Source organism: Thrips palmi, unplaced genomic scaffold (genome assembly GCF_012932325.1).
Source record: "Thrips palmi isolate BJ-2018 unplaced genomic scaffold, TpBJ-2018v1 HiC_scaffold_4, whole genome shotgun sequence".
Taxonomy (NCBI): Eukaryota; Metazoa; Arthropoda; class Insecta; order Thysanoptera; family Thripidae; genus Thrips; species Thrips palmi.
This window is the reverse complement of record NW_023144631.1, coordinates 7,057,744-7,084,496: the sequence shown is the minus strand read 5'-3', so window position 1 is coordinate 7,084,496 and position 26,753 is coordinate 7,057,744. Positions and strand designations below refer to the sequence as shown.

The 26,753-nt window shown below is 63.7% G+C and overlaps 1 protein-coding gene across 6 annotated transcripts in view; it reads right to left on the bottom strand.

The window, feature by feature from the left end:
* Nucleotides 1-26,753, bottom strand: part of LOC117649354 (B-cell lymphoma/leukemia 11A-like) — a 151,063-nt gene that overhangs the window by 32,029 nt on the left and 92,281 nt on the right. The window contains exon 1 of one of the 6 annotated variants that reach the window (XM_034392020.1): nucleotides 17,035-17,141. The exons of 4 other annotated variants lie outside the window; for them this stretch is intronic. Coding sequence is in view for 1 of the 2 variants with exons in the window: in XM_034392014.1 (XP_034247905.1) it covers nucleotides 16,578-16,707 (130 nt within the window). In the remaining variant the exon portion in view is untranslated. Of the gene's footprint in view, nucleotides 1-16,577; nucleotides 16,991-17,034; nucleotides 17,142-26,753 lie in introns of those variants that run through there. One more of the 6 variants, XM_034392014.1, reaches the window with a different exon arrangement.

Here is a 26,753-nt window from a genome sequence, read left to right as displayed (position 1 = left end):
CGCAGTAGGGGTGGAGGAGAGAGACAGATCGCCGTGCGGGAGGCGGCCGCGCGTCGGAGTGGAGGGGGAAGCAGGGCGGCGCGTAGCGGAGTCGCCTGCCAGCAGGAATCCCACCGGCAGGCGACTCTGCACCGCTCTCCTTCTGGTCGATTTTCTCAGCACTGGTTCAAGTTATAGTAAAAGTAAGAGTACCGTCGTCTAGGTCTGGTTTGAGCGCACGGCGTTTGTTTGGGGGCTGTTTACGACTTTCTGGCTCATTTCCGAGCTACGGCGAGAGATAAAAAGCGTTAAAAACGACTGTTGAACAAATTTCGAATTTGCGGCTGCCCCGCTCGGCGCGGCGAGTCCCGAGCATTGTAAGGTTGTTCCCCAGTGTCTAGCGAACATTTAGACACCTGCCCGAGCCTTCTATCTTAATTAGGGAGTACGCTAGAGGCCTAGACGTGTTGTCGTGCATTTAGGCCCTTTTGTTCAATTATCGGCATGACGCACAGGGTCTGGAGCGAAACCAAATAGTGCGGCGGACTCAGTGAATCAAGCGCTACAACATATCCAAAATTCAGCTTTATACAATTTTGTTCAAGGTTAGGGCCCTATTTTGACTAGGGGTCCTGGACTAGTTGGGCCGGGCCCGCGAGACAGCCGACAGGCCGACAGGCGTCACTCCGACACAGGCCCGATCAAGGACGAGGCGCGAGGCCCGATGTGGCCCGATCAGCGCGCTGCCCCGCCGGGCCGGCCAATCGACGTGGCCGTGCGTGGAGGCGTGGCCCGGCGTGGCCAGGCGGGGCGGTCAGCGGGCCTAAGGGGACGCGCTGGCCCCGCCCCTCGCTGGTCAGCCTACCGGCCCCGCCGCCCGCCGGTCACCCAATCCTCCCGCACCCCGTCCCGAACGCCCAGCGGACGCCCCTGCACAGCTCGTTGGAGCAGCACGGTCCCTCCGGCCGGCCGGCCCGTGGAGGCCTCCCCGGCCCCGGCCCCGGCCTCCCCCACCGCGCGTATATCTCGCCCCTTCTTCCTCGCTCGCTCGGCCTCGGCCTCTGCCTCTGTCTCGCTCGTTGGCTTTCGCTATCGACCGGTTCCGGCCTCGAATAAAAACCTTGCGACCCGCCCCACCCCGCCGTCCACCCCGCCGCCCCTCGCAGGCCGACCAACCCCGGGGCATATCAGCCACAGATGCTATGGATACCGGGCGGGCCGTGTGGCGCGGGGCCGCGGGGTGGCCGCGGGGTGGCCGCGGGGCGAGCGCGGGGGGCTCTAGGCGACCTTCCTGCGCCACCGATCTACCGCCGCCACACTTTGAATTAAGCAGCGCCGACAATGCCGCAATAAAGTCCGGCCGCTCCGGAGAATGCCGCGTGCAGGGGCAGCGGACCAGCGGAGCAGCCGAGGGACCATTATCTCAACAAGAAAGAGGCCTACTCCAACAGGCCGCCTAAGTACTTCATTACACGCGGAATTTACTGCATTTTTCTGTTGATTTTGTTGCCTTTTGTTGGCGATCGGCCGCCATCGGCCGGCGCCCCCTCCGGAGCGAGAAATAAACTTTGCTTTGAGAACTCAATCGACCTGAAACGGATTTGGATATGGCCTGGCCGGCCGGGCTCTGTTTACGGTGTGGTCAGCCTGCATCGCCTGACCACTATTGTGCGGCCCGTCTACCTGCACTGCACTGCACTGCACCCAGGTAGGGGCTGGCGTTCCCACACTGCATCCCCCGGGCGGCTAAAAGGGAATCGCCTTGCGCAAATCTGCAGCAAGTCGCCGGCCGGGGCACAAAGAGAAGAAAAGAGAAAGAAGGAGCAAGAAAAAAGGGGCCGGGGAAAATGTTTTTTCACCTGTCCAGACAGCGGCGGCCAGGCCGGCAGGTCGCATTACCTAGCTTGACCCGGACGGCGGCCATCCCTGTCCAGGATCCCTGTCCGTCCCGCATCAAGCCTCCTGCAGCCGCCGAGTCCGCCGAGTCTTTCGGAGGTTTTATGGAAAGAATTAGAGCGAGATTATTTTACGGCTGCAGCGAGGCGGCGGCGGAGAGGAATGCCATCGGACGTCTCGTCATTTTTTTTGCCTCCCTATTTTATACATGCACATGGCGACGGTGATGTCTTCGACGGTCTTCGACGCGCTGCCAGTCGCGCTGCTCGCGGCGAGAAGCAGACGGACGACGCAAAAAAGGGGCAAAAGCCAGGCGAGGCCGGGCAGGCCGGGCGAGGCGGGCAATGTGACAGGCGACGCTCTCTAGGCGGTCATAAACGTCGGACGGCGAATCTCAGACGCTCCATTATGATCAAGCTCACTGTGGACTGATTCCGAGAGTCTTCGCTCTGTCTCTCTCTCTCGCACCAGTACGGGCCGCCCCCATGAGTGCGAGAGAGACAGAGCGACGACTCTCGGAATCAGTCTGCTGCGCCACAATTTCACCCCGACTGTCGCCGCGTCGCTTGTCGCTTCGCGCAGCGTCCAGGTGCAGTGAGTGCAGTGCCGCCAAAGAAACTTTGGCGCATCGCGGAGACGGACGGACGGACCGACAGACAGACAGACAGACCCCGCCACACCGGTGGTTCTCCGGTGGAGTGACCGGTGGTTTTGTCCCGAGGGCGGAGGGCAGTTTTAACGGTCTTGCGGGGTCGAGGCGGGACAGAAAGAGTTATGACGTTGGTATGAGAAATACGGCGGTCGTACGGAGTGGGTGGCATAAAGGGGCCCACGGTACAGCCACGGCTTGCCCACGGCCCATCCGAGCCGAGGCAGCCCGGGCCAGGCTGGCCGCACCGACGGACCCAGAGGGCCGTACGCAGGACGCACAGGACGCAGTACGCGGCGCGATCGGGCCGTATATCGCATGGCGGCATTCGTACTCCGCGAGGGCCTTCTTCTTCTGCTCCCCCCGCACCTTATTGTTTTTCTCCGGCCGCTGACGACGACGCCTGTTTATGGTCCTTCTTCATCTGTGCGAGCCCCGCAGCGCATCCACGCGGTGAATGAGGAGAGAGGGCCAAACTCGGCCCCACCTCACACACACACACACACTTGGAGAAGGGCAAAGGTGACGGTCCCCCCGGAGACGTGGACGAATCGGCGAATCAATGAGTCTTGCGCACACACACGCACACACACTCAAGGCGCGCAGGCCACCCCCTCCGCTCCGCCTCTGCGGTTGCCCAATAGCCGTGGGGCAGCTCAGGCCGAGGGAGAGAGAGGGAGACAGAGATAGAGGCGGCCAGGCCTAGCCAGGCCGGGGGGTGGGTTCGCACACTGGCCCAGCCCCGGGGAGGAAGACGAGGAAAGAAAAATAGAATGAAAATGCGCTGGGCGCGCAGGCGGGCTAGGCGGCCTAGGCTCTGCATAGAGCGAGAAACGACGGTGGTCAAGAACAAGGCCCCGAGGCCGAGGCCCCCACCCCAGCCGGCCGCCCCTTGGGCTGCCCGCCCGTTTGACGGCAGTGACCGTTGTTTGCCCACTACACTGTGGACGGGCTAGACGGGCTAGACGGCCTAGACGGGGTCCTTCGTGCTCAGGGTCCTTAGTGCGCCGTGTCCCCTCTTCAAACAAGGCCTGGTGCCTGCACTATGATGTACTACTCCGGGCGGGCCATGAAAGCGGCCAGGACCTAATCAGCAGCAGCACGACGCAAACAGCGACCGAAAGGCCGACCGCGAGCAGCGGACCTTTCATATTAATTCAATACTTCATTAGACTACGCGGACGGACTCCGCCGAGGACTGCGAGGACTCGGTGCGTGCGCCCGGACGCCGCGGCGCCGAGCCGGCTGAGCTGGGCCTGGGCCGCTGGGCCCCGCGTGGAGACGGAGGGAGAAAGCCACTCGGATGAGGATGACGGACAGCGTCACGACGCAGGCGGCCTGCCCGGCCTGCCCGGCTGGCCGTCAATACGCGGTGTCGCATTTCCAGCGCGGTTTTGACAGGCCGACGGTGGCGCGCCACGCACGCCACCTCGCGGCCGCGGCGGGGCGGGGCGGGTCAGTCCGCCAAGACGCTTCTAATTGACAGCGGGCCGTGGGTTCGAATCCCCGCGGGGCCGGCGAGGCGAGGCCATCCCCGGGGTGGAATCCGAGCCGCCGCGTCGCGCGCCGCCGCGGTGGTGGGGCGCCCGCTCACGCGGCCGGGACCACCGCCGCCACCTCAGGACGACGACGCAGGGCGCGAGGCGCAGGTCGCGGGGGGCGTAAAAAGCAGAACGCCACTCCCCCGAGGGCTCGCGGCCCGCGGCCTGCCGCACCGTCGTCGTCGTGCACCCTCCGGCCGCCGCCATGCCACCGCCCCGCCCCGCCCCGCCCCCCGCGCTCGCAGCAGCAGTGTCGTAACGGAAACCCGATACGCGGCTCGCGCCTCTAATCGTAATCACTCGACGGAAAAGGGAAGAAATTCAACAACACCAAAATACTAGCCAGGGGAAGGCCTTCGGCCTCGATGCTGAGCTGGATTCTGGTGGAGATGGAAATGCATTTTCATCAGTAGTAAATTTGGATGTGTTTATTTTGAAAATGAGCCTCTTTTCTTTTCTTTTCTTTTTTTTTTTTTTTTGGGGGGGGGGGGGGGTGATAGCCAGGAAGTATGCTTTTGCGCAAAGGATTGTGATTCGGCAATGGTTGGTTTCTCCTTGAATCGACGGAAGGCTAAAACTAAATGTTCCAACCAATCCTAACCTAACCTAACGGGCTCGTGACAGATCTTACTCTACTCGTGACAGATCTTACCCTACTCTCGACAGATTTTATTCTCAAACTAAATGGTCCAACCAAACCTAACCTAACCTAACGGGCTCGTGACGGATCTTTCTCTACTCGTGACAGATCTTTCCCTACTCTCGACCGATCTTATTCTCAAACTAAATGGTCCAACCAATCCTAACCTAACCTAACGGGCTCGTGACAGATCTTTCTCTACTCGTGACAAATCTTTCCCTACTCTCGACCGATCTTATTCTCAAACTAAATGTTCCAACCAATCCTAACCTAACCTAACGGGCACGTGACAGATCTTACTCTACTCGTGACAGATCTTACCCTACTCTCGACAGATCTTATTCTCAAACTAAATGGTCCAACCAATCCTAACCTAACCTAACCTAACGGGCTCGTGACAGATCTTTCTCTAATCGTGACAGATCTTTCCCTACTCTCGACCGATCTTATTCTCAAACTAAATGTTCCAACCAATCCTAACCTAACCTAACGGGCAAGTGACAGATCTTACTCTACTCGTGACAGATCTTACCCTACTCTCGACAGATCTTATCCTCAAACTAAATGGCAGCTTGGCGTACGACTATGGAGCTTGGACTATTGAGCTTGGACTATAGAATATGGACTATGGAGCTTAGACTATGGAGCTTGGACTATGGAGCTTGGGCTATAGAGCTTGGACTATAGAGCTTGGACTATAGAGCTTGGACTATGGAGTTTGGACTATGGAGCTTGGACTATGGAGCTTGGACTATGTATACGCATATGAATATAGTAAAAATAAACAGAGGAAGATACCTCTTGTAAACTAAAGGTATCGGGGGGGGGGTCGGACAAATGAGCTATTCAAAATCCCAAACAGGGTGCTTCGCTTCGCTCAGCAAAAAAAAAAATTGAAAAAAAAGAGAAGAAGCGAATGAAAGACACCGTGCGGCACGCAGCGGAAACAAGGCAGGTGATCTGGGAATGAGAGAGTCTTCGCGGGACAGGGCGTTGCACGCGACGCGCGCGCGCCCGATGACAATGACGCAACGCAACGCGACGCGATGCACCGAGTCATTTGCATACGCGACCCCACCGCTGCAGCGCGCCGCGCGCCGACTCGCAGACACACCCCAAAACGGCCAAAGCAACGCAAAGCGCGGCCCGCCCGTTTTAGCCAAGCCTTTGTCCGCGGAATCAATGTAGATACATTTTATCGCGGCGCGGTCGGACACCGCGGCCACCAGCTGCCAGACCTACAGTGCACTCCCTCGCGGAAGGCAAAGGGGATGACGCGCAGCCGTTGCGGGCGGCCGAGGTTGGCGGCCGAGGTTGGCGGTTCGAACACCGGGAAACAAATAGGGCAGCCCGCCTTTTCTGTGAATAGAGACGCGTGAAAGTGATAGGCCGAGCGGTAGAGCCCCGGCCGGCACCACGTCACCGCCTTTCAGTTCTTGTTGGTCATGTCCGTGTGCCGGCCGCGCTGGCCGTGCCCCGCCGCGCCACACCTGTGCAGCTGCTGCGCTGTTGTTGACGGATCGCTCTGATGAAAAGTCCACACGGCATATTTCTCGCGCCCCCTTCCCCCGTGCCCTGCGCGCCCTGCGCGGCCCAGCGCGCGGTGCGGTGCCCCGGCAAACATCACACACACACTCACACCCGTGTGCGCGTGAGTGTGAGCGGCACCTCGCGGTACGGGGGTCACAACGAGGCAGACAATGGCGTCGCGTCCGTCCGTCCGTCCGTTCGTCCGTCCATCACGCCACGCCATACCGGGCCGTCCGTCAGTCCGTCAGACCGGCCGGGTGTTCCGATCGAACACTATGCGTTGCGCGGCGAGGCCGGCGAGGCCCAGGCCGTGCCGGACAGCGCCAGCACCGCCAACCCATCCGCTAATAACGCGAGAGGAAGAGAAAGCGACCCTCCTCGGACACTTCCATCATCGGCGAGGTACGGAGTACGTATGGCGGCAGCGCGGCAGCCTGGGCGGGCACAGAGTGCTTTTGCAGCGAGCGGCCCGGCCGCGCTCGGGGTGAAGAAGTGGCGGTGGACGGCGGACAGGGGCGCGCAGGAGGCGAGGGACCGCCCGCGGCGCGGACCACGGACCACGCCGATGTGACCCGAGGGGCCCCGACGACGACGCCGGTGCGAGTCCGTATGTGCCTGTGTGGCATGATTGACAGGGGTATTGTACTTCACTGTGTTCACCAGGAAGTTCAGTAGGTCACGCCGTGGTGGAGGGCCGGGCGGCCAGGCCCTGGAGGGCAGGCAGGCCAGAGGACCGGGCAAAAGGGCGGCGACGCGCCAAAGGGCACCACACACTCACACACACACACGACGCCGAATGTGTGCTGCAGAGGACATAGGGCAGGCCGGGCAAAAAGGCGAGAAAACCGCGGCGCTGCGGCGCCCAAGGTCACATAGAAGTGCAAAAGAAGAAGACGGACGCCTCGACGCTTGTTTTTCAGGTTAGCAGCGCCGCCAGCCTTGAGGGGGGGGGGGGCGTAATGGCAGCAGCGCCATATTTTGCATGAAAAAAGGGAGTCGACAATCGGCATCGCAAGCAGGCGGCAGCGGGCAGGGCTCTATACTACGGTGTGGACGCGGCGGACGCGGCAGTTTGGCGGCACACCGCAAGAGGGCAGCACCGCGACGTCCATCTATTTGCCGCGACGCCCCACCCGGGGAAGAAAGGAAGGCGTCGGCCAGCGCCACCGCAAGCAAGCAATTCGAGGACCACGACCGCCGAGAAGAATTAAGCGGAATGAAAACGAAAAAAGAAAAAAAAGGTGACAAATTCCTCCACCATAAACAGACACACGCTCTCGCGCCGAAATGGCTAGCCTCGCGCCGCGCTGGCCAGGGCGGCCAGGGCCCTGTCGGCCCTCTGATTGGCTGATTGGCCGATAGCCTCGCGCGGGGCCGCTTCGCCGCTTCTCTCACCTGCGTGCGTACATGCAAGCGTGAGTGTGTGAGTGCGCGTGAGTGTGAGAGATTAATGAACTGTTGTTGGTGTCAGGCTTTCTCGCGTCGTCTGCGGCCTGGCCTGGCCGTGCTCGGCTCGCCGCGGCGTGCTCTAGGGGTGCGCCTGACCCTTCGCGCCGTGCCGTGGCGTGCCGCGCCCTGCCACGCCGTGCCAGTCGAAAGGTGACCGGGGCGCAAGGCTCGGCACCTCAAACATAAATCCGTTGGTCATCCCAATAAAATATATCGGTGCGTCGAAGCAAGGTGCGAGCCAGGCGGAGTGGTAATCAAAGGCCGCCCCGCCCCGCCCCGGCCGGTCCCGTACCGCACCGTGCCGCACGCCGGACCGGGCCGGACCGCGAGCAGGACCGCACACCGCACCGGGGCCCCGGCGGCCCGAGCCCCGAGGAGAAAAGCATCGTTACATTAAAAGCGGGCAGCGCACGGGTCATCGTGCCGCTCGACCACACCCCACTGTACGGCCGCGACGGCCCGATCAGAAAGCCACACACTCACACACACACGGGCACACAAAGCCGACGTGACAACGCACATACAAACACGCTAATATACGCGCCGCGTTCCATCCCCGCCGAGCGAGCCGCCAAGCGAGCCGCCACACGACGGCGTAACGCGCAACCCAGTTTGACCCGCCGAACCGAACGGCCTTTGGCATCGGCTTGCCATCGGCTTGCCATCGGCTGCCGCCGCCAAAAACTGGATCCCGCTGCCGGGCCTGCCGGGCCTGCCGGGCCTGCCGGGCCGCGGGGACGGGGCTCATCCTGGCGGGGCGGGGGCGGAGGGCGGACGACGCCATCCATCGGGTGATTCGATAATCGAAGGCCGGCATCACATTGCGGCGTACAATTCGTCTTCGTCAGCGTCGCCAGGCAAGGCCCACGTGAGGCCCACGCAAGGCCCCTGGGCCTTGGTGGACCAGGACGTCGCCGTCGTGGTCCGCGCACCGCGACACCGCGAGGCCCTGGCGCGACGCCCCGCCCCGCCACCCCTGGCCGGCCGGATGGCCCGACGGCGAGCGCGGCCATTGGTCGACGGCCACCCCTCCCCCTCGGACACTGTCCACTCGCCGTGTCCAGCGCGGCTCCGCGGTTCCGCGGCCCCGGGCCACCCCTCCGCGGGGTGGGGGCGCTGGCGCGGCGGGCGCTGCGGGGCGGTAAGCTGCCACGGCGATGCCGCGGTGTGTCTCTCTCGCACGGCCGCGGGCCGCCGCACCAGTGCGACAGAGAAAGACAATCAGTCTGCTGATCCGTCGGAACACGAATCGCGGTCGGGATAAATGCCCTGGTGACATCGCACACGTGTAGGCACCCGTCACGGCCACGGCGCGTCGCCCAGCCGGCGCGGCGCGGAGCGGAGCGGGGGGAGGGGGGAAACGCGCCATCCACGGGTAAATTCGATGATCAACGGCCGGCTCCATCCGGCGTACAATTCGTCTTCGGGGCCAGGCAACATACCAAACCCCGGGCTTGGGGGACCGGACGTCGCCTCGTGGCCCGCGCCCCGCTCCGGGGGCCCGTGTCGCGCGTTCCGCGGAGTTTGATTTCTGGTCAGGCCCGGTGGCCCGCCCGGGGGCGCGGCCTTTCGCGGCGACTCTGCCCGCCGGAGATGTCATCGCCGTGACAAGCGGGGCCCCGCCGCCCTGTTCCATCCTCCGGGCCGGGGGGCGTTAAGGTGGGGAACCCGCCAGGGCTATGTCACAAGGTTGAATTTTGAGGCGCGGGCCGCCGCAAGTGCGACTTAATCACGCAAAGTCTGCAACCCCCGGGCCCCGGAACAGTGAATCGCGGTCAAAATCCCCGGTGAATCGCACCGTTAGGCAGTACGGAGTTGCCCATCCGACCCGGATTTTCGTTAAAGCTCGGGTGGGGGGTGAAACCGAGAAAAAATTCTAAACACATTTTAAAATAAAAAGCGTAAAATACGCCCCGGCCCCACCCCGACTTTTTGTGAGAAAAAAAAATTTTTAAAACGGATAAGTGACCGCACATTGGTTAAAATTCGTTCTTCGCGCCGCGCCTGTGGCCCAACGGAGTGAAATTTTCTGTTAATTAGAAGGGGGGGACCTTTACGAATATTGCCCGCAAGGGATGGAGTACAGAACAGATTAATCTCCGCTTGACTAGTATCCCCCCCGCGCTACCTTAAAAATCAATTCAACGCCGACTTTTCCCCCTTTTTATTTTCTTCTCTTCACTCTGAAATGTGCCATCCGAGCGGGAGAATGAGAACGGCGTGGTCCGCCGGGACGCGCGGCGCTGACCTGGAATTATCATTAAAACCAACGAATGTTCCATCGGCCGGGCAATGCCAGGCAATGCCAGGCAATGGCACAATGATGCCGGGACTTATTCCCCCTTCTCACGAAGTTCGTGATGGAAGCAAGGGACTCCGAGGGACTAGGCTGGGCTTCCGTGGCGACCATTACACCATTACCGACTCCGTCTACAATTAGCGAGTAATGCATATCAATACCCGGCCATCTATTGTTCGGCAGACCGGCCGCCCCGCCCCGCCCCACCCCGCCCCGCCGCCAAGACGCCCCGCCGCCGTCGCGGCTAGATAGTGCGCTGGCGGGGCCCTCGAGAAATGAAGAATAAATATGATATCGGCGCGTGAGTGATGGTGACAGCCCCGCCGAGCAGAGCGAGCAGAGAGCAGAGCGGGGTTGGCAATTATCGAACGACGGGGCGAGGCGGGCGACGGAAGCCAGAGAGCCAAGCAGACTGATGCCGGGAGTCGCTTTCGTCGCTCTCTCTCTCTCGCACCCACACGGGACGCCCCATGAGTGCGAGGGAGACAGAGCGATGAACGCGACTCTCGGAATGAGTCTGCAGAGAGCGAGGCAGCGCAGTGCGGATCGCAGATTTGCCGGTCCATTTTATTGGGGAAAACAAAGACGAGGGGAGGCGGCGTGGGCGGGTCGCGGGACGCGGGGGTTGCAGTGTGCTGACGGCTTGGCGAGGCCGGCCGGGCCGCCAAACGTCCTCGCCTCGGCTTGGGCTTGGTCGGGCTTTGGGTGCCATTGGTCGTCCGCGTCCCGCCAGCCCGCCAGGCCGCCAGTCCCGCGTATGGACAACCGATAAGCAATCGTCGCGGCGTCCACCCGGCCGGCCCCGGCCCCCGCCCGGCCCGCCCCGATGTACAAGCCACCTCTAATTAGAACTCCCGATCCCAATCGGGCAACGCGGCGCAACGCGGCCTGGCCCAGCGCTTCATAGTCTTGTTCACATGCCTCTGCCCGCCGGGCCGCCAACCACAATGCAGGCCGCCAGTACGTCGGCAGCGCGGCCCGGCGCCGGAAAGGGCAGCGGGTCAGCGTCCCCAGCCTGCCCAGTCCAGCTCGCCGCCGAGAAAAATCGGACGACGCGGGGATTCGAACCCCCGACCGCTGGGTCAGCGCTTCCGCGGCGGCGGTGCGCGGCGGTCGCTGTGATGGAAGCGCAATATCGAAGAAAGCTCGGTGGCGGTGCGCGCGCAGTGGCGGCGGACGCGGCGAAAAACGACGTCGGTGCTGCGAGCCGGCGGCGGGCCTGACGCGAATACCTGACGAGGCAGGTAGCTTGACGGCGAACACACGCAGACACGCGTCGCGGCCGCGGGTGGCGTGGCGGGGCGGGGTGTGCAGTGGCGTTATTGAGCGATTCCCCGAGAGTTGTATACAAGAAGCGCGCACAGTGTGCCACACACGCCCGCCGGCGGGGCCGCGCCGTGCCGCGCCATGCCTCGCATGCCTTATAAGCCGATCGCTCCGCTCAATTTATCAGACTCGGCGAGGCGGCGGCGGGCCGCGCGGTTACGCGGGGCGGGGCTGCGGGGCCTGGTGGCAGTGCCAGTGGCGGGGCTCCGCTAGATTTATATACTTTCCGCGGAGGTTCCCTTCTGGACAGGACCGACGGCTGGGCGGGCTGGGCGGGCTGGGCGACCCGACAGCCGATATCGCCCGAAATGATCCTGCCACGGCGTCGCGTCGCGTCGCGTCCTCGTCCCCGGCGTCCTGGAAAAGGAGAGACAAGAGGACGCCTGTCCGCCCCGCGCGCCCTGCCGAGTCGACTGGGCCGAATGGGAGACGGAGGGAAACAATTTCGTGTAGGTATTGGGAGGTGGCGGGGCGCGGCGGCGCGCGGGGCTGTCGCAGATTCGTCCAATTTTTTCCTATTTTCTCGGCTGCCGCCTCTCCGCCCGCCCTGCCCCGGGGGCACGCTAGAGCCCTCCTTCATCTCCTCCTCGCTCCCTTTTCTTTCGCCTTGGCCCGCGGTGCCCGCGGCGCAGGACGTCCTCCCGCCATATCAATCTGCGACCGCCGCCGCCGCCCCGCCGACGACAAGTACGGCGAGCACGACGAGTACCTCGCTCGGCCCGGACCCCCCGCTCGATATTCAACAACGGCGGCCTCGCCTCGCTCGCGGAAACGGCAAGCGAGCCGCATGATGCACGGGGCTGCAGCGCTGGAATCCTGCGTCTCTCTCCGTCCGCGCGCGCCAGTTAGCGAGCCGCGGGGCGGGGCGGGGCGGGGGGGCGGGGCGGGGCGGGGCCGCGGGCGCACGCCCTGATGGCTTTGCGAGCCCCCGCAGCCTCAGCCTACGAGCCGCGTGCCGCTCCTATCAGGCCAGCCAGCGGGCTGTTTCCGAAACGAAGCTCTCTCTCTCTCTCTCTCTCTCTCTCTCTCTCTCTCGCACTCACGGCGCGGTCCGCGGGGGTGCGAGAGAGACGGAGCGCGGCGGTCGGCAGCCCCGCGATGCTCGGACCGCGCCTGTTTATGTGGCCGGCCGATGCTACAAATTGTGGTGTCCCAGTGTCCCCGGCGGCCGGGCCGTCGGCGTGGCGGCCGTGGCGGCCGTCGTCCCGCGGGAGCCGAGCCAGCCGCACGGCTTAATCAACCTGTACGATTCAATTATCACGAAAAATACGGCGTAATACGGGCCGGGAATGCAGGGCCTAGGCTGTGCGCCGTAAAGCAGGCGATGCAACAATGCGCGCATTATATTCCAGTGTGCTCTGCCGGCTCTGTCGCGCGTCCTGCGTCCTCGGCGTCCTCGCCGTCCTGGCCCGGCAGTACTTGGCGGCGCACAGTGTGGGCAAAGTCGCCCGCTTCCCCGTTTCCGCTTATTGCTGGCGTCACGGGTCGGCGAGGCGGCGACTGTTTCCGGTGGCCAACGACGCCGGCCGGGCGCCATGGACTCACAACCCTTCCAGCAGGGCCGGCCCGCCCAGCCCGCCCGCAGCGTCCAGCCGAACCGGCGGGTCTCTGACGACCAGCGGCAATCGCCGAGGACGACGAACCCGGCAACCCAGCCCGGAGGACCGGAGAGGATGGAAGTTTTTGGCGAGATGATGAGTGCTGGCCGCTGCCGACCGCAGCGCGGGGCGCAGGTGTCCGATCTGGACGTCTCCCCCGTGGACCCCGTGGGCCTGGTGTGCGTCCGTCGGGGTGCGTCAGGTATACAATAACACGGAGGGCCCACAATGCCAGGCGATGCCGTGGCGATGCCGTGGCGATGGCAGGGACAGCAGACAAGATGCGACGGAAAGCCATCTCACAATGCAGGCGTGGACGCTGGCGGCTCGGCTCGCCTATGGCTTGCCTCGAGGGTTCCCACACGCTGACCAAAATCCGCATCCAAACACCTTGTCTGGGTCCACCCCCGCCGACACACCCTCCTCCAAAGGGGGGAAAAATATCCATATTTTGTCTCCGGTCCCCTCGGAGCGCTGCCTCGCCGTTCCGCTCCACGGCGGTCGATCCGGCGACGACGCCGACGTCCAACGCCCCGCCACGCCCCGCCACGCCCCGCCACGCCCCGCCACGCCCCGCCACGCCCCGCCACGCCCCGCCGCGCAGACGCTGCCCTCCGGATTTTCATTCAACCCGAAAAGGATGCGCATTTTTTAACGCGCGGCTTTGACGCGGCCGGCCAGCACCCCGCCGCGGTAACAAATGAGGCAGAGAGTTTCTCGCCGGAAAAGGCTCAAACCCCACACGCGTGTGTGTGCGTGTGTGTGAGTGCGGTTTGGTGGCCGGCCGTTTGCGAGCTGTGCGGGCGGGCCTATGGAGCAGGAGAAGGATGGGAGAGAAGGACGAAGGGGAGAGAAGCAGAGGGTTGGCCGTGGGCTGCGTGCACCTAAAATATTGGCAACATGGGATGAATGCGAATGAGGCGGTAAAAGGGAGGAGGCGCGGAGCGGCGCGCGAACGGCGGGGAGATGGGTCCACGGGAAGGGCCTACACGGCGAGCACCGAGACGAACGCCCCAGCTACTAAACGCGCGGCGCCACATGCACACACACACACAACCATGGCACGACAAGTGGCGTGACGTCTACATATTCATTTCGGCCAAAGACTGCCAGGCACTGACACTAGCAGGCTGGAGGCTGGAGGCTGGAGGGATGTTGATGCTCGCGCGGGAGGCCGCGGCCAGGACGGTAGGGCGGGGAAGCGAGGGGAGCGGACGGCTTTGGCGAGAGAAAAATACCGCAGGAAGCAAAGACGGGCTGAACGGTACGGTTTTGCGAAAGGGAAATTCATATCCGCCCCCCGCCCCCGGTCCCCCGGTCTGCGCGAATAAGAAAGGACAACAAAAGGGGTTGGAGGAAGTGGGAGCCAAAGCACAGGACGCCGAGGGGGAAAGGCAACCTGAGGGAGGAAAAGAAAACAAACAAAAAACGGCGAGTTTGTCAGATCGTCACAGACACTGTCCCCCGTCTGTTTCGAGTCGCCTTATTGGATTAGAGATGCCCCGCAGCCACCGCGCCCCGCACACACACTCACACGGACACACGTCCGCCCTGCCCTAATACAATCAGCCAATGACGGCGAGTTAAGTTGTCTTTGTGGTGGTTCGCCGCGGGCCGCGCCGACACTTGCGTCCCTCCACCGCAAACGTAATTTCGGCCGGCGACTTGTGCCGACGCCGGAAAGAGAGGAAATAAAATAAAAAGGAAGCGAAGCCGCCGCCGCCGCCGTGCCGCCGCGCTGGACCTGTACGCCACGGGGAGGCAAGCCGCCGCCGGCCGCCGGCCAGAGTCATTACAACGCAACGAGATTTTGAACCGGGAGGTCCACGTCCACCGGGGGTCCACGACGACGAGGCTGCGGAGCACGGCCGGTGGAGGGGGAAGGGGTAATTAGCACAGCGCGGCGACTGGCGCGCCGGGTCACGTGGTCACCGAGGCCCTCGTCGAGGACAACATGGTGGACACGAGTAATTACGGCTGCGGCCACCCCTCGCCGGCCTCGGCCAATGAGCTGCCGCCGACCGTCGACGACGGCCACCCCAGCACCTTCCCTCGCGGAACGACACGCGCGAGGCGGCACGGCATAAAACACAAGCCCGTCTCAAACGGCCGGGAAGAAAAAAAAATATAAAAAAATAAAATAAAAATGTCGCGGCTGCACACGCAAGTAGGCGACGCGGCGGTGGTGGTTGGTGGTCCACTCCAGATGGCGAAGATAAATATAAAAGGGGTGGGGGCGAGGCAGGGCGAGGCAGGGCGACGCAGGGCGAAGCACCACCTTGGCCGTTTACTCCAAGTGCGAAAGCAGCACAGCGCGCGCCCGGCGGGCCAGATTACCCGGTACCTTTAATCGCCCAGCCGTTCCCCCACTGGAAGGCCCCGGCCGCGAGGACCCTGTCATCTCGAGGGCCAAACCGCGCGCGTGCGTCGCCGGCGTCGTGCCGCGGAGGCCCAATCTCCCATCTCCCATTCATAATTTCCCCCGCGTTCAACAGCCATTCCCCATTGAGCCTGTCGGTACCGTCGGTACGGTGTGGGTACGTGCGCCATCGACACCGGTCATTGCGTGGGGCTGGCTTTGTCGTGCCGCGACCGCAGAGCCAGCGGCCAGCCGGCAGCCAGCCGGCAGCCCCAAACATAGACGGGCCACCGCCACACGGCCCACAGTGGGCCAGAAGACCGGCGCAGGCGCTTTGAGCTCCAGAGTCACAACTAAAAAGGACTAGAACCGAACGGGTGACCCCACCTATGGATTCCTCGTTCGGAGCGCAATTCATTGATGGTGTCACACGTTCGGTTCGGGTCCCATTGCAGCTCAAAACGCGTCTGAAGTTTCAGCCGCCTGCGCCGGTCTTCTGGCCCACTGTGCGGCGCCGGGCCGCGTAGCAGCGCGTAGCGCTCTAAACATGCCAGGGGCAGCAGGAAGGATAATTGAAGAAGGCGCGCACTCACACACCGCCACCGCCTCCTACAACAAGGCCGTCTCCGCGACAACCAGCAACCCCCTGGCCATCCCACGCACGCCCAGCGGGCCCATCGTGTGTGTGTGGAAGACCGCACTGGGATTCTGCTCGTTTTAGCACACACACACACCCACACACACAGGGCGAGAAGTTGCTGCCGGGGTCAGCCCTTCACCGCGGGGGTGGCTCCGAAGGGCTGACAATTATCGTTTGTCACGGCGGCGTCCCGAGCGCGCTGCTGGAGACTGGACATAAAAGTGTCACGGCGACCTGGACTCTGCCTGGAGCGGATTGGAGTGGCGGCGACTCCTCCAGTGTAGGCCCAGCCTAGTGGCGCCGCCTCGCACCTCTCGGACGCAATCGGCCTTGATTTGTGTCGTCTTTCCACCCCGACGCGGCGCGGCGCGGCGCCCGCTCTGATTGGCTCAGTCCGCCCAATCAAGAGTACACTCGAAAAAGCAAACGGATCCTGAAGGGCCACGGGCCGCCCCCGCCATCAACAACAAAAACTAATCCCCGCCGACGTGGTCAAGAAGTCACTTAGAATTCACTTGTCTTCTTTGAAGTTAGTAAATTCTTAGACACCCCACTCGAAAAAAAATGTAAGCACACTGGGAGTTCTGCAACAATGGGCGACCGTTTCGTCTGCGCTCCAGGCGGACGCTGGAGGCGGCAAACGAAATCGCAAAACGCGCCCCCGTGCTCACCTTTCCAGCGCTGCTTCATCTTTCTGATATCCACATCGTCGTCGTTGTTGTTGTTGAGGTTGCGGTGGTAGTTGTCGATGAGAAATCCGGGGGCAGATGAGGATCTGCACGGGTGCGTCATAATCTTCATCTTGAGCCGCAGTCACTCCAGGCGCACACGCGAGCACTGCTTTCTAAAAATCCACCGCGACGCACTTCATCACACATGCCAGTCCTTGTGCAGCCGAGTAATCCAAGGGCGCTCGCTGCACACGACACACGCACTTCACTTCACAGTTCGCAAGTCACAATAATCCACAGTCCTTGCTGTTGCACTGCACTGCCGCCACTGCGTCGCCACTGTCGTCTGCTGCCCAGGGGCCGGCCTTCAGGCTGACCGCGCGGAGCAGTACGCACGTCCGCACGCAGCGATGGACAAACATCGAATGAGCCCACACCACTCGGATCACTCACTCACTTTTTTCGAGGCTCGCCGTCTCTCTCTCTCTCCCACCCGGCGTTTTTTTCGTCCCTCACCGCTGGCCAGCGCGGCTGCAGCTCTGGGTCGCTCCTTCCTGCTCGCACCCGCAGCGTGGACTGGGCCTCCCCTCCTGCGGTCCTCGGCCTCGTCGCCGTGGTCCCGGACTCCCCCCACCTCCGGGCCGGCCGCGCCGCCGGGCCCTCTAGCTGGACCGGCCGGCAGGGCCTCCGCAGCCACCACCGCCACAGGCTGGGCAGGGCTGGGCACGCCAACACACATGTTACCTGGCATCCCTCTACCTGGACCGCACCCTTACCAGGTGGCCGCCGCGCCTACCGAGCCACCACGCTCAGGACGGCCACGACCCCGGACACGCATTTTTTTTTCAGACGCATTAAAAAAGCGGAGCCAGGGGTCACGGCGGGGGATGGCGGCCTGCCAGCCCCGTCCGACCGGCAGCAGGGGGCTGGCGGCCCGGCTGGCTGGCTGCCGGGCTGGCGGCCACGCTGGCGGCCGGGCGGGGCGGCACAGGAAGCGGGAGAGACAGAAAGGGTCAAAATGTGCGCAGGCTGGGCCCAGCCGGAGCCCACGCCCCGCCCCGCCCCGCCACGCCACGTTAGCAGCAGGAAATGCAAGCCGCGTGCATGGTGCAGGGTGCAGGGCGCAGGGTCGGGGCCTAGCCGCCGCCACCCTGCCCTTGCGCAACACTCCATGTGGTTCCCAGGCCGCTGCGGCCGCTCCAGGCGCGCGAAGATGCCACCGCGTTGCATTCGGACTCCCATTGTCCCAAGCCAGTCGCGGTGCCTCCGCGGTGTCGCGATGCTCAAGATGCAAAACTTGGCTCCGCGACACCCTGCACAGCCCGGCACCCCCCACTGCAGCGCGCCGGCCGGCCACGGCCAGAGGTCGCCCCTTGGCCGCGGTTTTCGGCCAGAAAACGTATAAATTGAGGTGGACATCCTCTGTCCTCCGTGGGCAACGCGAAATGCAAATCATCGCGGCAGCGCGGTGCCACACTGTGTGCCACAGGGATGCCCGCTGTCTCCGCGCATCTTCGTGCATCTTCCTCCGCGAGGTGCGTGTGTGTGTGTGTACGTATGTGTGTGCGCGACCGTTACAGAAGGCGGGCCAATACCACGCGCATTTGCGTAAAGCCTTTTCCGTTGTGCGCACTACATATACGACCCACGAGTGAAAAACAACAGCCGAATGCGAAAAAAAGCGACCTTCGTAAATTTCATCGGTAACGAGAACAATCCGCTTCGACTTTTTTCCCTTCCCTTTCCCATTGCATTTTAACACTGGCAACGATCAAACCGACAGCGAACGTTGCTCGCATAAACAACCTGTCATTAATTTAACTCTTTTTTCACGTTATTATTCTCACTTTTTCTGGTGCCTCGCAACGACGCATTACACACACATCAAGGGAAGACACTTTCTCTATCTTACACAAAGATTCAAACCGCCAAGGGCGCAGAAAAAAGTGTCACCGTGAGCAGCGTAATGAAGTACCTCTCCTTCCTATTAAACGCCATATCACAGCCGAATGCGATGCTCGTCAAGCCAAAGACAATGACGAACCGGCACGAAAAAAGGAGTTTCGGACGAAAAAAAAGTTCTCGTTAACACGCAAATATTTTGGACGCAAGGAGACCCATTGTGCCTGTCCCACACGTCTTCCGAGTTTTTCGACGCACCAAAACGCATCCGTAACTAATTTTTTCCACCGTCACCATAAGTCACACCGTGCTTCTCCTTGATCGCCCTGGTTTGCATCCAACGTAATGTGGGAACACGCGAGGCAAGAAATCGCGCTGGTCCTAATGAAAGGTCAATGCGAAAAAAAATCTCCTTTTTTCTCGGCTGCGCTAAACGCACGTATGAAAAGTGCAGCGAGGGTTCGACCGTACGGATTTTTTTATCCATGGGAATACGCGACAGATGAAACTCACCTATTAAAAACCGTGTGGGTCAGGGAGCTCGGTCTAGGCACAGCAACTAGTATTCATTTTTTTTCCATCCGAGGGGTGGCGAGCGAATAAAAAAACCTAGATGGGGACGCAAGATGCAGTCCTCAGGCTACCGGATAAGAATTCTCAGGCCTGGCCGTACATAAAAAGCGGAGGGTGAGGCTGCGCGCAGGCTGGGCTACCGTACCTGGCTAGAACAAAGGGGTCACCCTAAAAAACGGTACACCCAAAAAAGGAGGGCCGACCTGGGCCGGGGGTGCGAGAGAGACGCACGGATGCACCCAGCCACCCTGAGCAGGCCGGCAGCGCAAGGAGAGGGAGAAAAAACTGTGCTGGTCCTTATAACGGATCCCGAAGACTCTGGTGCGGCGTTCCGTTGGGCAGGGATGATCCACCCCTGGGTCCAAGACAAGGTGCAAAAAGGGTGGGTCGGCCTGCAGTGCCTGCACTCAGTCCGCCAGTCCGCACTCCCACGCCTGAAGATTGCAAGTGCGCACCCGGCCCCGACCCACCCTTTATCCCCCCCCCCCCTCTCTTGTTCGCGCCCCTGCAGCCTTCCTCCAGCATGTGCGCGCCAGCCAATACCACCAGTCTATAAGTTATCTGCGACATCGAGGAATAAAATCATGTAAAACGCGGGCGGGCGACAGTGGCGGGGCGGCGGGCGTGTCGTGCCAGCTGCGCAACCCGTCGTCATCCAGGCCTCGCAGGCCTTGTCCCCGGCCGGCGGAATCGCGACACAAACAGCCCCAAGTAGACAAAGAGGGCCTGCTTTACCGCCCCGGGGCCCCGGCCGAGGCCCGGCCGCCCTGATCCTGATCCCCGCGGGCCTGCCGAATGCACGCCCCACGCGCCGCCGCGTCCGCGCCCCACGGCCTTTGGGCCGCACCCTCGCCGAACTTGGCCCGCTTGTTGTGCAAGCACGCCGTCGAGCACGCCGTCAAGCACGCCGTCAAGCCCCCGAAGGGCCATGCGGCCAGCGTGTTTACGACGCCCTCCAACGCATTGTTTTCTGTCATTTAGGCCGGACGCCGTGGCGGGGTCATCGCGGCCGCGACGTCTCCGATTGCCCCCGTTACGGCCTCCACGAGGGCCACCACGACGTCCTCGTCGTACCGACGACGGTTTGCGACGGACTCGGCGGCGCTAGACGTGCCCGTCCGGCCGGCCGGCTTGGCCAGCTCCCCTACCTCGACGACCTCGACGGTGGCGGCCCGGCGGTGACAACACCAACACGACGCTTGCCTCCTCCTTACCTGCAACAAAAGGAATACACGTTAGAAGATCCATATTGTCCGTCCCAATAAGTCGTTGCCGCGGAGGCTGCTGCAGCGGACACGCCTCCCCTCCGTGCAGCAACACAGCCGTCTCTCTCGCACCCCTGCGGCACGCCCCGAGAGTGCGAGAGAGACAGAGCGGCGAAAGCACTGTTCGGTACAAGCCTGCCGCGTCCGATAGGGTTGCCGGTCCCCGCGGGGAGCCGCTGCGCTGCGCACTGCGCGCGCTGCGTGCACCGGACGCCGCGCAAAACTCAAGTCGTTGTCAGCCAGTGGCGGCGGCCAGCCGGAATGGAGCCACAATGCGTGAAGACTTGAAGACAGCCCAGTCCGTCGGGGTACCGTTCCGCGTCCCTTTTCCGTAAACTAGTCGATCAACTGGACCAGTGCTGCCCAGAAAACACGCCCGGCATAATGCTCTTCCCACGAACTGGACCCGGCGGAGCACGGCAGAGCGGCGCAGAGATCCATAATCAATCAGCCAAACAGGTAGCGGGGCTACTGGCTGCTGGACTCCCCGGGGACTCCAGGACCGTTCAAGCGCCCGTCTTGTCTCGAGCAGCTCGGCGACCTGGCGGACGGCACGGCACGACCACGACACTGTCCCAGATGACTGCCGCAGGCTCCGCAGTGCTCGGCAGGCCGACCCCGCCACCGGCCGCCACCCCGCAGACCGAGTCGGTCATTTGCGGTCATTTCATCTCGCCCGAGTCCCTGGAATCCGTAAGGGACACCACCGGAAGGGCCGGGAAGAAGGCTGACAGTCGTCGTCGCGACATCGCCAAAAAATAAAGAAAAATAAAGAAATGAAAACAAATTGGTGAGGCTTTTGCCTACACCCTTTTGAGCCGACTGCTCCCAACCTGATAATTCAATATTCACCATCGTGTTCAGTATTCAGGAATAATTCTTGGCGCGTATACCCATAGAAATTCATTTTCTCTCCGCACAAAAATGGCGAGTGATTACGTACCCCCTCGGTTTGAGGTCACCTCAGGCCACCACAATACTCCCGCCGGGTAAACATTCTGAGCGATCCGCTTAGCGGGGCGCTCCGAGGAGGAGGGCCGCGAGGCTGCTGCAGCGGCTAGACTTTCCGGCTCCATTTTACGGGGAAGTGAAGCGGAGACCAGACAAACTATTCGGCGGCGACGTCCGGTCGGGCCTGTTCGGTCATCGCAGCGTCGCCTTGCTTCGCCTTGTCGCAGAACCGGAAGGACGCGAAGACGACCGGGATTAGGGCAGATAGGCAAACACAACAGGGCTCCTCCAGCAGACTGATTCCGAGAGTCGCCGTTTTCGTCGCTCTGTCTCTCTCGCACCCATACGGGACGCCCCATGAGTGCGAGAGAGACAGCGGGACCGCGTCGCCAAGCGGCCCAAGCGGCGGGGCTGCGGTTTGCCTCCAGCATCCAGTACTGTCCCCATCCAGCAGGCTTGCAGCTCCACTCGGATTTATAAAACACGAAAAAAGCAGCTTCTTTTCTTATTTTTTTGTAGGGGTGAACGAAACCTGCTGATGCCTTTCTCGGACCGAGCGGCGACCGTCGTGCGGCTCAGCAGTCCGGCAAGCGAAATATTGGAACCATTCCTCATCGCCGTCCACTTCTGCCCGGACACGGAGCACTTAACTCATTATCACCGAGACAGACCTGGACAGCCCCGTACCGTGCCCGGGCCTGGGGCTGGTCAGTCCAGCGCCGCACCGACCGGCTCTCGGCCCGGGTTCGACTCCTGCTATCGGCTTCGTGCAGAGTGTCCCGCACGCACACTGGGAAGGGAACACACCGCCAAAAATCCGGTGCGGTACGGGCCGGCCGGCCGGCCTGTCCACACGTATGTATTAGTGAGATAAGCCCGGGCCAATTATAAAGCCTTACAGTGCGACACTATCCGGCGCCCCATCTGGGGCCCCCTGCCCCACGCCCCCCACGCCCCCGCACGCGGCAAAGCGCGCCGCTCTCCTTCCGCGGACGTTTGAATCCGGGCGACGTCCTGCCCTGCCCTCAAATTACCCGGAGCAGGCCTGGCAGGCCGGGCAGGCCCGCGGCGCGCTGGGCAGCCCAGCACGGTTCCCACGCCGCCGCCACCCCCGCATCAGGTGTCCCCGACGACGACAACGGCGGCCCGCCGGCCGGGCCCGGGCAGCAGCTGACTCGCCAGCACGCCGATGCCCTGTCTCTCTCGCACTCACGGCGCGTCCCGTAGGGGTGCGAGAGAGACAGGGCGACTGCCTTCACCCCTTCGCCTCGCCGGCTGTATTCATCACCCCAATCAATACCGATGCGGCCAATGAAATCAATTGGGGTCCAGCGTGTCGCCCTGTCATCCGACTCGCGGTGGCGTGACTGGCGCGGCGACACCAACCCCTTCGAGTGCGCCGCGCACCGAGAGTCGTTTTTGTCGCTCTGTTTCTCTCGCACTCATGGGGCGTCCCGACTAGGTGCGAGAGAGACAGAGTGGCCTTTTTATCCTCTCTCATCCGGTGGACCGCGCGCGGGGCCTCGAAGGGCACCCGCAGCACCGCCTTTCCCGGCGCGCCAAGTTCCGCGACGACCGCCGAGGGCCGAGCGCGGGGAGAGGGCTCCCCCGGCCCGGTTGGGCCCGGCCTTCCCGACCGCCCTCGAGAAGGGCTTTGCTCTGGAAAGGGCTCGCCCTTCCGCCTTCCGCCGCAGAGACGAGGACGAGGAGGAAGTTGGCCGAGGAAAGTTTGTGTGCGAAGCGCGAAGCACGCCAAGCTAGCTAAAGGGCTAGACCAGGCCGGCCGTGCCGCGCTGTGTGCCTCGCCCTGCCCTGCAGCGCCCTGCCGCGCCCTGCCGCCCACCCTTTGGCACCCTCACGTCCCTACGTCCCTCCCCGCGGACCGGCCGGCCCGGCCTGGCCACCACAATGCCCCCACCTTTTCAAGCAGGATCGCTTTTCACACAACGTCAACAACAACGCTCGCGATTTAGCCGAAAGAGAAGAGCGTCCCCGTGTGTGCGTGCGTGAGGGAGGGTTAGGTGTGGTGCTGCCAAGGGTTGAGGGTTCGAATCCCACCAGGGTCGTCGACTTTTATTCCACGCCGGCCTCGGCCAACAGCGCGGTGGTCCAAGGCGGCTTTGGTTAGCGGGGCCGGGCGGGCCGAGGCGACGCGTCGTAAAGCCTCTTCCAAACGGTGACCACCGCGATGGCGATAGCGAAGGGCCGCGTCAACGTCATTCCGCCGGACAGCAGACCAGCGGCCCAGCGGCCGGAGGTGCGAGGTGGACAATAAAAGGCCCCACGCCCCGCGCCCCGCCGCCCCGCGCCCCGCCGCCCGCCGCGGTCAGCCCAGGTCATGGGAACCTCGTGGTCCTCGAGAGCGTCCGCGCGGTACGGCGGCACGGCCTCGGGCACGGCGGCGCTGGCAGCCCGGTCCGTGCGCCGTCCTCTGCAGCACTGCCACAGGCACTGCCCATGTTTGGAACAAAAGCGCGCGCAGCCCTAAACGTCTCCCCGGTAGCGCTCCTCGCCAGTGCTGGCCGACGCCAACGACGGCATAAAGACGCCCAAACCGCCCGCATGCGAATCCGTTTCCCCCGATTGCGTTCTTTGAGCGTCGCCGCGGTCGCCGCCGCAGCGGCCCGATTCCGAACGGGGCGGTCTCGTCGCTCCGTCCCTCTCGCACTCGCGGGTCGTGGCGTCCCGGTGCGAGCGAGACGCGGCGACGGCAGAGCGGCGGCCGCAGCATGGAAATGACACAACAGCGTGCAGTGCAGCCTGTGCAGCCGTAAAGACAAAAGGACGCGCCATCTGATGTCTGCGGTGCGCCGCCTCACCGCCTCACCGCCGCCTCGGCCGTCTCTGAGGACGCTGCGGTGCGGTGCGCTGCGGCCCGCCGTCCTGACCCCGCCGTCGCCGCGCCGCTTGCTCCTCGACGCGCGCCGCCGACAAGGACGCCGTCGGTGCTGACCACCATCGCGACCTCCTGGCCCCGCCGGCCCTGCCTGCGGCCGCCGGCGTCCAGTTCATGTCTTCATCGATCGGCTCGAGTCGCCGGCAGCAAACAGCAGTCCAGTCGCCGCCGCAGAAGGCTGCATGTCCACCGTAATTTGTTGCGAAAACCGGTCAAAATGAATTACAAACTACGCCGCCGTCGTCGTGGTCGTTGCTGGAGCAGGGCCCGGATTGACTCGTCGCGCTCATAGCAGCAGTCCGGCTGCCGCGCTGTCCACCGTGTTGTCCGCGCTGTCCTCACGGGGGTCCCCGGCGGCGGGCCGGCCGGCCGTCTCGGCTGCGCGGAGCTCCGCGGCGAGTCACGAGATTTATCTGGCCGGTCGCTAATACGCCTTGCCTTGCAAGTCCCCCCGCCCGGTACATAAGTCAGCTGACCAGCGCCACGCCGTGCCGCCGTGCCGGGCACTGAGAGCCAGGCCGCCAGGCCATTGTGCATTCTGCCTCGGTTCAATTTCGAGCCGAGTAAGGGCCGGCGGGGCGGGGCGGGCGGGGCGGTCGACAAGTCACCGACGACGACGTCGAGGATACTCGCCGCTCGCTGCTTCTGTGACATTTTCATTCAGCCTTCACTCGAGAGCGCGCGGCACGGCGCGGCGGCGGACAGCGAGGACACGCCGGGCAGGCAGTCGTAGCGGGGGCGGCCGCGGTCTGCGAATCCCAAGTGAGGCTGATCGCCGTCCTGCAGGACATCGTCCAGGACATGGGCCAGGACACGGCCCCACTCGTGTCGTGGCTACCACTGAACAGTGGACCGACCGCTCGGCGCGATAGCCGGAGCGAGGCTCTCACAATGATGCGCGGCTCGCTGCGGGGGCGGGGCGGGAGGGGGCGGGCGGGCGGCCGCGCCGGGCAGCACGGCGGCGGCGGCCGAGGCGAGAAAATTGCCGGTAAGCGGTCATTTAGATGTCTAAGTGAGCAGCGCATGTCGGCTGGCGGCCGAGTGACCATTTGTCTAGTGGGCCTCCTCCTCCTCTCGTCCCGCCGGTGCCGCCGCGCCGCTGCGCCGCTACGCCGCCACTCGGCGCGCTGCCCGAGGAGAGCGTCCCGGAGGCCGATCACCGCACGAGTATTGCGCCGCCGCGGCTCGGCCCTCGGAGAGCCTCCGAGAGCCTCCAAGAGGTCAATCGTCGTTTGCATTCCTGTGCGGCAGCCTGCAGCCGCTGCAGCGCGTCGTTTCCCTCGCTTTGGCGCTGCTGCAGCACACCGAGCAGGCCGAGCAGGCCCTGGCGGCGCACCGCGGCGCACGTAGGGCCACTCCCACGGCGCGGCCGGCCGCCGGCTCGCCCGGCATGACGCCCCTAATTAATACAATGTCCACGTCGCGTCCCGACAGCACCGACGGCACACCGACGGCACCGACAGGTAATGGCGGCCTTTTTAAAAAGCTTTAATTTATGATCGCACGCGCCGCGACTGCTTGCGAAAAGGATGCGGCCCAATATTGGCCGTCTCTGCGTCCAGGCCCGCGACGCGGTGCAGCCGCGGTGCAGCGCGCTGCGGCTTTCTCCCCGCGACATGAATCATCGCGGTGCAGTGGCGGGGCGCGGCGGGCGGCGCGACGTGGAGGCTCGGCCGCATCCCCGGGGCCTATCCGCAGGCATGTCAAGGCCGGTCCGGCACGCCGTCATCGCCGTGCTCAACGAGGACGCCGTCGGCGGCGCCACCGCGAACCCCAGGCCCACCAGCCAGCCGCTCGCGGTGACGGCTCAGCGGCCGACAAAGGCAGCGGCCGGCCTGAGCGATCGGTCGGCGCGCCGAGGACCCGGTGGTCGCGGGGGCAGCGCCGCTCGCGGCCACGTGGGCGAACACCGCGCACCGCGCAAGTGATGAATTGTCCGCGCTCTCGTTTTCGGGGCCGCAGAGCCACGCAGAGCCACGCAGAGCAGAGCAAGCCGAACACAGCAGCGGGTGGGCGCCGTGGTACAGCCCCGCCCGACGTCGCTCATTGATAAACACGTCCACTCCACATTCGTCTCGCCGGCCAGCCGCGCAGCCACGCCCTGCCGGCGGGGCGCCGCTGCTTACGCCCCAGTGCCCGGGACGCTCCGCCGAAAACATCACGGTATGGCCCCGCGGCGTGTCCCCCGGCCTTATGAGATAACTGTCAAGGACTTTTCCCGATGACATCAAACTCACACTTTACGCGCTTCAATTTGTTTTTCTGCCCCATTTCTCCGGCGGCCTGCGACCCACCTCCTCGCCGATCGCCACCCGCTGGCCGTGCCGCCGCGCCCCGTCCGGGTCATCGTCCACATCAGCGCGGCCCATCACGACGTGCCCGGCGTCCCCCGCGGCGGCGGCCACGGCGACGACGTCCTTGCCGTGTATTAGCATACGGACGGACCCGTCCCGCTACGCCGAGTGGGGCGAAGGTTCGGGCGGAGACCTAAACGAGGGTCCGCGACGAGAGCGCGCCGCGGCCGCCGGTCAGTTCGGCGACGCGGGACGGCCGGACGACGGGAAGCCCTCGCGGGCACTCGTAGAGCGC